This window comes from Acanthopagrus latus, chromosome 19 (genome assembly GCF_904848185.1).
Source record: "Acanthopagrus latus isolate v.2019 chromosome 19, fAcaLat1.1, whole genome shotgun sequence".
Lineage (NCBI taxonomy): Eukaryota > Metazoa > Chordata > Actinopteri > Spariformes > Sparidae > Acanthopagrus > Acanthopagrus latus.
The window spans coordinates 20,735,411-20,747,509 of NC_051057.1; the positions used below are offsets into that span (position 1 = coordinate 20,735,411).

Sequence of the window (12,099 nt, forward strand, 5' to 3'; positions counted from 1 at the left end):
TTTAGGAGCCTTTGTCCTTACATCATGTCAGTTTGGTATCTCACAAACTTTGAGATACTGTATCTCCAATATATATTAAGTTTGTCTGTTTGTAAAACGTTTACTGCTTTAGCTGCATGATGATGGGCACTGTTGAGGATGGGTTGTGTTGGTACTTCAGCTTCAGCATCTGGGACTTTACACTTGGTTGCATCCTTAATAATGCAAGAGCACATTATACGCTTGCTCGTCTTCAAGGTTTCATTTATTCCATGTCTCTGCAGTTTGATCATACATATAATAATAACACAATTCCTCACTTACAGGAGGAGAAACCATTTGCTTTTTGGAACGTGCCAAAAGCTTTTACCTGTTTGAGAGCCTGTAGTAGAGTCTGAGTTAAAAAACGTTCAACTTTTATCGCCAGCTAAAACATGCAAAACTCCAGTACCGTCTTTTGATGGTTCAGTTTCAAAGGTTTCACTGCTATTAAACCAGCACAGTGGGTCATCAGACCCGATGGACCTTGAAACTCACCTAAAAGCATTTTCATTATTCTGGGTCTGAATAGACGACTGTAGTCACATAAAAGTCTGCATGCTGATGCTCCGGCTTCTTGAACGTGCAAAGAAAGTTCACAAAGAAAAAGTCATTCCCAGTGATTCTTTTGGCATGAAATTTGAATGCATTTTAGTCGAGTCATTTTTGCTCTCTTTCTGGAACTTGCATAACTTTTTTCTCAAAATTTGGTAGACATATTGCTGAAAATACAGGGAAACGTCATTAAAGTTTTGTTTCCTTTTTTGAAAATTATTATTATGTAAATCGTTATTACGTCATTTTCTTTTACTTCTTTTTGTTACACTGAAGCCGTAACTGTTTTTCTTATTTATGTAGCAATGTTGGTCACATTTTTGTATGAGGACTAATAAATTAGAATTAATTTTGATACTGATTATAGTAATAGCTTTACAGTAGCAGTTGGGATAGTAGTGATACTTACGTGTTGATGAAGATTCTCTGTCACCAGGTCATGGTAAATCTAGATGCTGTACTGTCGGCAACTGGACTTTCACCTCTCATCCAAGAGGCTTCTTCAGTTCTAACTAACTGTAGGGGAGTGGCAGGATTTTAAACCCTGTGTGGGAGTCGTTGAGGAAACGTGTGAGCTTCATGTTGCGTACAATTGGTAAATATGTGAATCCTGTATTTAAGGGATTAGCAAGCTCAGTCCCTATAAACACAGATGTACATAATTTACATGCACAGCAGGTAAATTATTTCCATAATCTTGTTTTATTTATTCCGTTACTCCCCTTAAGCCTCAGTATACGGATTTGTTAAACTTTGCGCTTCTGTTTTCAGTTTAATGTCATAACAGCGATGTGCGAATGGTCTGGTTAGGTACAGGCACAGAGCTGCTCATTTAGGGTGAGGTAAAGATCATGTTTTGAGGAAGAATACAGGTTACAGCTGCAAAAAGTCCTGATATCTCGTTCAAAATCGCTGTTTTTGACGACCCAAAATCAACATCCCCTCCTCTTCCTGTTAGTTCACGTACATCTAGACGTTAAAAAGACACATATTGTGGCAATGTCAACGTAAGAGGTTTGCTCAGAGTACAATTCCGGCACTCAATCCGGTGACTCACTCCGGTTTTTATCCAGCTTTACCTGCTGATCTTGTCTCCATTGTCTAAACTCTAAAAATCCTTTCTGATGCCGTTACAGCCAAAAAAAAAATATATTAAAAAAGTCGCCTCACATATGAAACGGCAGCTGCAGCACGGGCACAGACAGCTTAGCAGAAGGATTAAAAATCACACGTTGGAAAAGACAGTCCTGTAGCCAAAATATCGCAGCTTTGATCCTCTTAGAAAAAAAGAAGTATCCGTCAGCTGCCTCGTCGAAAGGTACAGGACAGATTTTTTTTTCTTTTTTTTAAAGCGTGTTCAATCTAAACTTGACAGAATGAAAGTTGACTGTGATGGCTGCTGGATAAAAGGCACCTTTCAACAACAACAACATAAAAGACATTAACACAAAGAGACGCGCCTGACATATTGCGGTTTACTTTTTTATCCTCACGCCACGTATACGGAGGGTGAAATGATTCCTATCATGTAGCAGGAGACGCTGTGACGAGCATTGATGGATGAAATTGGGCTGAAGTGAAATCGCAGGAGGCATCTGCCGTGAATATGCACATCTGGTCAGATGATCAGAAGCGGCGCTGCTGTTAATCAAAGGCCTGAGGGAGTCGAGGCGATGCTCTGCTTTGTTGTTTTCGCTCATGTTTTTGGGTTTTTTTTTTCACTCTCTGTCTCAGCTGCACTCTTTCTTCTTTTTTAAAGGTGAACAGTTGCAGCCTGCAGGAAAAGAAAAGTTGTAAAGATGCAGTTGGAGATCAAAATGTGTCAGGGGGATGTTGTGTACTCTCTCGGCGTTTCTTGTCAGAAGTAGCGAGACAATTATTCTTATCTTTCTTTTTTTTTTTTTCCGTGTCTTCACAGAACCTGGATTTATTTGTATTTCACTGTTTTGTTTTGTTTTTTCTCTTCAAATTTGTCGAACAAAAGTTTGTACAGAGAGATGTGACTCCTCCATCTTTACTCAAGCCTGACTTTAAAACTCTCAGTAACAGAATAAGCTGGAGGTCATTTTTCTTCTTCTTCTTCTTCTTCTTCTTCTTCTTCTTCTTCTTCTTCTTCTTCAGTAGTAATGCAGTACTGATAGTAAAAGTCTTGAAGTATATGATTTTAAAATATATTTAAAAGTATGCATGTACTGTTTATAATGGGTCGATCAATAATCTGCTCTGATATTCATCTGTTTTCTGATTATTGGAATCTCTGGCGTTGATTTAAACGTGTGCTCATTTGGCTCTGATGCAGCTTGTAATCTGAGTAAGTAACTAGTAACCAAAAGTAAATTAATGTAAAGAGTTAAAAAGACAATACTTGACAATTTATCCTCCAAACTGTAGTGTAGTGGAAGTACTCTGCAGATTTGTTCGCAAAAGTTGTTATCCTCTGTTGTTTACATCCACATTCACTTCCTGTCTTTCTCTTCTTCTTCACCGCCTTAGCTGGCGCGTGTTTGCTGTTCTTCTCAGCATGTAATTGCGACCTTTAGATCAGTGGAAACCACCGACTTTGTCCCCGTATCGAACTTCGCCGTCGGGTTTGTGCATTTCCGCTCTCATGCACCAACAAAAAAAAAAGAGGATCCGAGGAATAAATAAATCCCACCACAGAGGACCTTTATTCACTCTGAAAAACAGCTACATCTGCACTTACTTCCAGCTGGATATCGATCCGTCTAACAAACAAGATATTTCTGATGATATCTCACAACAACACTTGCGGTCTGATTTTTTTTCATAAAGCTGCCAGATAAAGCTTTTTGGGAAACCCGACTGAAATTGGAAAAGGTATAAACATAACAGTGAGGACTTGAAGAATCAGTCCAAACATGCTACAACGAGCCTCCCTCTCATATAAAAGCATTATCCCCGAGTCATATTGTTGTGTTAGGAGCTTTTATCAGACTCATAAAGCATTTTCACTACTCACTCCAGGGTGCTGGGAAGAAGAAGAACTTCCAGGTGTTTCTATAAATCACACTTTTGCTGAGTTGTCTCCATTTTAACTTCGTTGTTGTTGTTTCCTTTTTTGCAGGCGAGGACGACCGCCTGGCGCTCAAGGGCAAGGTGACTGTTGGCGACCTCTTCAGAAGAGACTTCAAGGTCCACGACCCCAACGCCAAATGGATCAGCAGTGAGTAACACTGTTAGAAACTACAGAACCGCTCTGTAGTCTGATGGACTCCACAGATCCTGAGATGACAGCTTATTTGAACAGATATGATATTATATGCCCAACCTACAGCCTACAGCAGCCTATGGGTTGATGTGTAGACCCACTTTCTCTTCTTTCTCTTCTCTCCTGAATCCAGCAATACACAGTTTTTTATCAGTATTTAAAGGGTTGAAAACTTATTTGAATCCAAGTGGTTTTATGTGTTTTGCTCTTTGAAAAGGCTTTTTTTTCTTACATTAAATGCAAAATGTTGGTGTGAATGAGAAAATAAAGAGCTATAACGAGTTATAATGACTATTCCGTTAAAATAACAAGTGCTCAGAGTTGGTTTTCCTTGATATTGTTATTGAATTTGACCATGTAGGACTATATGTTGTGGACCCATTGTGTTTGTCAGCTGATAGGTGCAGTAAAAGGTCATCTGCAGGTTTATGTTGCAACATGCCTGTACTCAACAACTGTTTTGAATCTGGGAGTCTAGACGATTCAGGATCATTTTGCAGAAATTTCCAGGAATGGTAAAAAGGCTTCAGCGTGACTTTAGAAGTCCTTATTTCCTTCCTGTTGTCTTGCTGGCAGATGAGAGTCATCCTTACCAGCTGTTGACCGATCAGAATCAGTAAAGGTAGCGCTGGAAAGGGAGTAAACACCCTAACAGAGGGAAAAGATGGTAACATTGAAGATGAATTGTTCCTGAAATAGAGCTGACAGCCTCTATTTTAGATGCAGGAGAGCAGATTTGGTGCAGATGACACAAAACTACTCGGCGTAACATCTTAAAATACCTGTTTTTGTAAGTGGGAACTGGTATTTATGTGTGTTTTAAGAAAGCAGCTTGTGTTATTTCAGTTACTGTAATAAGAGAATCGCAACTCATAATATTTTTCTGCCTTTAGCTTTGTAACAAATGACAAAAAAAATAGGTGTAGATGTGTGTTTGTTCTCTCCCTGTGAATCTGTGTGTCTGTACATTGTGTGTGTGTGTGTGTGTGTGTGTTAGCCTGCCCTTGCTGTCTGGCGCCCCCCCCCCCCAAACGATTTATTCCATATGCTTCAATAGCTGCCCAATTACCTGTAACCACAACCCTCATTTTTCTGTGATCAATGACAGCGCGTGGATGCTGCTATTGTAACAATTCATCACCACCAATTTCATAAAGGCTTGTTTTTGTTTTGTTTTTTTTTGTTTTTTTTAATAGCGCGACTCTGACAGCATAAACACTGACGGCGCCGCAGGGGAGCCAATAAGAAGAAAATTGTACGCTTTATTTTGCATCAAGGTAAAACAGAGACTTGATGCAGCCTCGCGTGTCTCGGCGCAGCCACTGAGGAGAGCGATCACAGCTCGGGGATGTGAGGAATCTGTACAGCTGAAGGATTAATGAGGTGGATTTTGTCTTTCTCTCGTGCCCGGCTGAAGCTGTCTCCTCCAATCACGGGATCTGAGACGGCTCTTGGAGACGAGCGCAGCTGCTGAATCTCATCTCGCTGAAATCCAAAAAAGCCTTCCCCTCTGTGATTGGCTGTAATTAGAGAAACTGGAGGCCCATATTTATTGTATTAACGACGGGGAGCTCGCACGACGAGCTGGATAAACAGTTCTGATTTCACAGTTTGTTTCTGCTACAGGTCTCCATATGTGTTTAAGGATGCGGCGACTCTCGTGTGGCTGATCTGTCGCCTGTTTTGTCATCCTGACCTACAAACTGTACACATCTGGACGTAAACATCTGTTATTCGGTGTTGTCAATCAGCGACTAGAGAGGTGCATTACATAAGATCTTAATGACTGGTGGAAAGAAATGTCTGCATAAGATTGGTAATAATAATCCACACGTACAGAAGAAGCGGCCATGAAACAAGACGTGTGACAGTACCATCCTCGATCTCGAGGTGTTTTCAGCGTAACATTCATTAGACCGAGCTGAAAAGGGAGGGAGGGAGAGAAAGTGTGAGAAAGAGGGAGAGAGGATCCATCAGCTGATTATTTTGTCTTTTTCAAGTCTGTCATTTCTTCTTTACCAGACCCACCTGCATGCCTTCAGCGCTGTCTATAGGATTTGCCGTAATGGCTTCCCCCTGGTAGGAGGCTGAAATTGAATTTTTTTAAAACCTAATTTAGCCTCGGTTTTATGTTTTTTTTCCCCCTTTTCCCTTGGCTGCCTCCACCTATCATTCAATTCCCTGGAGACAGAATGGATATATCCTCCAGAATCCCTAATGATCGTACATTAGGCTATTTATACCCCCAAAAAATGAGTTCCTCGCGTCTTGTCCAAAAGCATTAGCTCAACTGTATTCTGCACTTAAGTATCATTAGGTGCTCTTAATCTGCTCCTTTCAGTGGCTGCAGCGATTGCGGTAAAATCCAGCCGGAGCAGCCGATGGATCATCGTTTTACAGAAGGGAATGCGATCGAGGAAGGGAAGGTTTGAATAACAGGTCCATTAGTTTGAAGGCTTGTCAGAGGCCTAAACAGTGAACTCTGGGTAGTTATTGCAGAAGCAGTTTTTCTATTTTACGTTGCGGTGATCAACGGTGGGAATATCCTTTTTCTCGTTACAAGAAATGTTTGAAAAATGTCAGCCTGGACTGTTGTAGACGACTCTGAGGTTTTAACTTGACCTTGTGGTGCAGAGTTCTCCTGTTATTTCTCACACAGATACAACTTCCTCTTCACCAATTCCAGTTCTGACACCTCACACTGACTACATTTTAATCTGCATACCTCAGTGGAAGTATCTTAAATTATTTTGATGTAAGGTAACCGAAGCCCTGGGGTTACTGTGGCTCTAAAAACACTCAACGGCTATGTTTATTTTATTTTTGCTTACTTTTGGTAAGTTTGATTCCCCTGCACACCAGAATGTAATGTAAATACAGGGCCCAGGTTTTAAAAATACCAGAAGTACACAGTGGTTTATAATCTAGCTTTTTTCATACTTTCTCTTTGATTGCTTGCTTCTTGTTCAGACCTCCTGTGTGATGTTTCTGCATTAACAGATCTCAGTAATTAACTTGAGACAACGATGTTGGCATAGCAAGTATAATTGGCCGCCAAAGGAAACAGAATTAACCTGAGTTGTAATCATCTGAAATTATCTTATCTCGTTCTGCGATACATCCGAACACAAGCTGCATCAGCTCCTCCGCCCCGCATCAGTAATCCGGTCGTGCTCGGGAGCCGTCACCGTACGTCCTCCTGGTTCGGTAATTGCACAGTTAGCGGGCGCCGCGGATCTCTCACGCGTGCCCGTTTTTCACCTCTCCGTCTGAATCAAACAGACGCAGCATCAACATCATTCTCACACCGCCAAGGTGAAGCGAAGCCCCGTGGGATGCGACGCAGGCGCTTCCAGCAGCTGCTTTCCTTTTTTATTTATTTTTTAATGGTCACGCTCCTCTTGTTTGCAGCTCCAGGACGCCTCTGCGATGTTTGTTAAATAGAAGGGGGGAGCCATTTGTAAAAAAGCGCTCGACCCCCCGATTGGGAATAACTAGAAGTGTTATCGCTGTGACTTTGGGGGGGGGGAGGATTGTGACTGCGGTTTAGATAAGAGTGAAGCATGGTGATGTTTGCTCTGTTCGATGCGCGTCGGAGAATTACCTCGTTCCTGCATGATGCACAACCTCTCATCTCTAATGTTTATGTAAAGCGATCACTTTGGAGAAGATGAGCCAGTTGTCTCGCTCCCTTATTGACTTTTCATAGCGCTGCTCCCGTGACGCGACATGAGTAATGATTTGAATGTCATTCGCTAATGGACTCCTAGCAACGGCTCTTTTTTCTTTACCAGTGAGACACGTCAAATTGGCCCAAACACCAGCGTTCATTCGGCGTCACAGACAATCAGCCTTCGTGGCATTCCAACATTATGTGAAGCAGCAGGTGCAAATATCCCCTTCTGAGATGGCCCACTTCTACAGTGAACGCAGCTGACGCTTAATTCGAGAGGACGTCTCGGCGCGAGCTCAAAAATCCCGTCGTCTTCGTCCCTTTTTCAACCTCCAGAAAAGCGATGCGACAACTCGTCTTCTGACAGGAACGAGCCGTCACGGTATACTGATGTTGTTCGGAGGGAGAGAGCGAGAAAGAGAAAAAAAGTAAAAAGAAAGCACCTGATGCAGAGCTGGAGGGGAGAAGCAGAGATTTTTGGATTATACGCGTGCTTCGGCGCGTCTCATGACAAATTCAGCAGTCTCTCAGCTCCTTAGCTGCTAACGTCAAGGCAACATCAGAGGAGCCGGGTGTCGTCTTTGATCCCAGTTTTTTGAGAAACAAAAACTGAAAAACAGCTTCTTTTTCTTTTTTTCTGGCACGTTGGGTCCAATTTAGGAATTTTGCCCAAATTAGACTCCTCTCTCCCAGTGACAAGGACGCTTTAATGATTCTGGCTTTGATTATCATGTTGGTTTGCTTTCTTTCATGGAAAACTTAAAGATAATAGATCAGAATTTACTGATGAAAGCTGGAGATGAAGTCAGAACTTTGTCTCTCAGAGTGTCAGGAGCAGAGTCGATGTGCAGCGACGAGGTCGAGAGCTCAACAGTGAACGTGACTCTGTGCGTTTTGAAAGGTTTTGACGTATCCAGTCTGCGAGTCCTCGACTGATTTAAGTGCTTATGTTTAAATCAAACCTGCGCGCTTTGAACATCATATTGAACCTCAAATCTTTAGACTGCAGTTTGTCTCAGCAGAGTTCTTCTACCTCCGCCTGTATTTACATATCACATACTTGTGAAGTCGGGCTTCTTTTATGAAGTGAAAACAAAAAGGGTTGCTTGTCTTATGTGCGAGGCTTTGCCTGATCTGACCCCACCTCTTTGAAAAATGAATTAATCAAACAGAAGGCTGGATGACTGGATTGTTTACCTTATAATAGCTAAAAAAACAATAAAAAGTCTTCTTATTTTCTGCTACTTAATTGGCTATAAGACCTAAAATTCAAGTTAGACGGGCTGTTTTCACCCTAACAGAGGAGGACGGGGACATGATGTGAGTCCACAGTTGGGCTGCTCTCATCTATATTTGTATCTGTACACTGTTAATTATAATGTTACATTTTTGTTACCTGCCTTGGGACGACTAGAATAACACGTTTATGTTCCTCTTGTTATCAGCACTCAGGTACTGTGTCGGGACTAGTTTGTCTGTCTACAGAAGTAACTCTCCGTGGACAAACAGGCCGACAGTTATCTCGGGGGTTTTTTGGAATGAAGGGCACTTGATGTCAGACAGAAAGAGACATAATAATCTTTGAATTTCAGTGTGTTTTCATCAGTTTTCCTGAGACGAGTCGTGTTGCAGCAGGCTGGAAGTCGGCTCTAAAATATCTTTGCTTGTATCGCTGTTACAGCAGCAGCAGCAGCGGCGGCGGTCGTGTTTTCCCACACTTAGCATTCTTGTACAGGCGGCCGGTGTCGCCCCTCAGCTCCACGCAGCCAGCAAGACGTGCTTAAAAACACCTTTTGTGTTGTTTAGTTGCACCTGCAGGGAAGAGAGAAGACTGCGACCATGTTTATAACACACACACACACACACACACACACACACACACACACACACACACACACACATCATGCTAACTGCTCTATCTAACAGTGATGTACTTATGGACTCGCAGTACTCTTTGGAGAATCGTCCATGTTTTTAATGCATAAATTATGAATATTGATGGAGAAGATGGACGGCGAGTGTTTCTGCAGCAGCTACCACTCCACATTCGGACCCAGTCAAATCTCCGCTGCAGCCGGATCTCCAGCCAACGCCTCTACAAACCACATCTCTGTAATAATACCTGCTGCACGTTCATATCCGAGCTGTTGAAAATGGACTTGGAATCAGTTTAGCGGCGTTATCGGTGAGAATTCTTCACTTTAGCCGTGTTTGTGCAGACGCCGTGAGCATCCCTGCGCAGCGAGAGGCCCGCTGGGTCGTTTTGTTGCAGCGATCCTACAAACACGTCCTGTTTATGAATGAATTAAAGGGTCCACATGGATAATGTACTTGTATATATTCTCCCTTGAGTATAATTAGTTTGGGGGTTATTGAATATCCTCACAAAAAGCTAAAATAATGCAGTTTTTGAGGGTGATTACTTCGAGAGCTTGTACCGTAATGTTGAACTGGAGCGAGCACTCACTGCTGCGATGTTTATTATCGCTATAATTATAACTTTACGGGCCCTAGCCCTCCGTAATGATCTTAATCATCATGAGCGGGGCCCAGGTCTTTTCAAGTTCAGCGATTGGTTTGCGAGCACAATAAACACGCACAGAGGAGGGGAGGAAGATGGAGCACAGGAGCGCCGTGATGATGGATCTCGAGCGGCGACGGAGGACATGGATTTAAGAGCAGTGTATGAACAGCTGGCACACACTCGCAAGAACGGCCGTCACCCCTCGAGGCAGCCAGTCAAATCGATCACGCAATGACTTAAGGATTAATTGCAAATTGAGGTTACGGGTTACAAAAATGCAACGAGGGTTTCAGCCAGTTGATGGAGGGCTTCTGAGAGCACTCTCTCGGGAGTCGTCCTGGAAAGGAATATGGCGCTAGATGAGCAGTCGGTGAGTTTTTGACGACTTAATGTTGAGGAAATTCTCGACAGGTGATGGACTTCTAAGGATAAGTGTGTCCCGGCCAGACTGGAGGTTCTGGGTGCTTGGTTGACCCTCGTTTTCATGGGTATTATCAAGACACACTGCACAATGTATGCTTTCTTAAAGCTTCCTAAATGCACCTGTGTTAGCGGGGAACCTGTTTTACTCAGCAGATCTTGAAGTTGTTCATCATCACTACCTTGTCACCTCGTGCAGCTTCCTATTTTTTTTTTTTTTTTTGCTGTGTCCGTCAGTTTTGGCGCTGACTCGCGGGTTCTCCGTTTTGTTTGAGCCGGTCTCATCGTGTGTTTGAACTCAAGGGAGGCATCATTTGTGAAAAAGGCTCATAACAGCTCACCTGTGTGCGCAAGGCTTAAAGGAACAGTTCACCCCCCCCCCACAAAAAAAAGAAAATTCAGTCATTATCTATTCACTACTTCCAAGTCAGGTGAAGTCTCAGCAATGCAGCGTTCTCCTAAAGAACTGAAGTTGACAGGGACTTATGTCAGTCAGAAAATAAGATGACTTCCACCTAAAGCAGAGGACGATATTTGTCGTGCCACATCATTTTGTGTTAAGACTATGCAAGCAGTGAGAACTTGTTAGCAGGCTTGAAGTCCTTTTTATGTAAAGGAAGTTTATATAACCATCGTTTTGGAAATGTGTGTAAATGTATGTTTGCTGTCTAAAAAATATTGTGAAGAAGGGCTGAGTGTCTTTCAAACAGTTCAGGGTTCTTTGAGAGTTGTTTTCTTTCTCGGCACAGAAAGGGGGAATAAATAACGCAAAAACAAAATAAACAACATAAAAAAAAATGAAAATAAAAACATCTGTTCCGGAAAAATAGATATTTTAAACATCAGAATCGATATTAGCCTTAAATTTCACAACAGTTACGTCCGTAGATATTATATTAAACTTTTTTGATGCTGTCTTTTTGTCTGTCCTCTTTTTTTTTTTTGGTGGATGAACTTGACTCTCATACATATCAAGTCGTGCTACTGAAGCTGTTTATTTCTGGGACTCGGGAGGGTGAAGGGTCTGTCAGAGGGCTGGAGGTCTTCTGTATTCGAGAAGCTAAACAGAAATGAATTACTGTTTCTTTCTTCTTCCCACCTTAATGCTGAAAGAGGCACACATTGATTATCATCCCCTGACAAATGTAAATGACTCCCGGTGTGAGAAGTGACCAGCTGTAGCTTCTCACTGGATTCATATTCTGTCAGCAGGTTCGTGCTTGTAGGTTTTCTGCTCATTTATCACGCGGTCAAGAAGCAGAAATTCATATTCCTGCAGAGGAAAAACAACACTCAGACACGATGCGGATTCCTTTTTTTCGAGAACAACAGATGAACGAAACTAGATAATCAGAAACGTAAAGGGAAGATTTTCTTTAATTAAAACGCCTCCTGAATCTTTTATGAAGCTATATTTCACTGCAGGTCCACAGCGGTGGGTGGCGGAGATTTAAGACTGCATTACTGCGTCGGAGACTTCATTTTATTTAGCCTCAGACAGACACCATAATTCTCCCCTGGAAGCTTGTGTCACTTTTATCAAGACCAGTCATCATCCGCAGCCTTGGGCGTGGACAAATGACCTGGAGCCGACAAGAAAAATCCAGAATTTAACACCGCAACCCCGACTCACCTCGTGAGGTAACACCACAGTCCACAGAGTCCTGCTGGTCCAGTCCC

General features: G+C 42.4%; 1 protein-coding gene across 4 annotated transcripts in view; it reads left to right on the forward strand.

Moving 5' to 3' along the window:
* The window catches only part of LOC119008443 (dipeptidyl aminopeptidase-like protein 6), a 219,307-nt gene that overhangs the window by 172,354 nt on the left and 34,854 nt on the right, over window positions 1–12,099 (forward strand). For all 4 annotated transcript variants that reach the window (XM_037078756.1, XM_037078757.1, XM_037078754.1 and 1 more), the window contains one exon: window positions 3,659–3,757. In XM_037078756.1, the coding sequence (XP_036934651.1) occupies window positions 3,659–3,757 (99 nt within the window). The remainder of the gene's footprint in view (window positions 1–3,658; window positions 3,758–12,099) is intronic.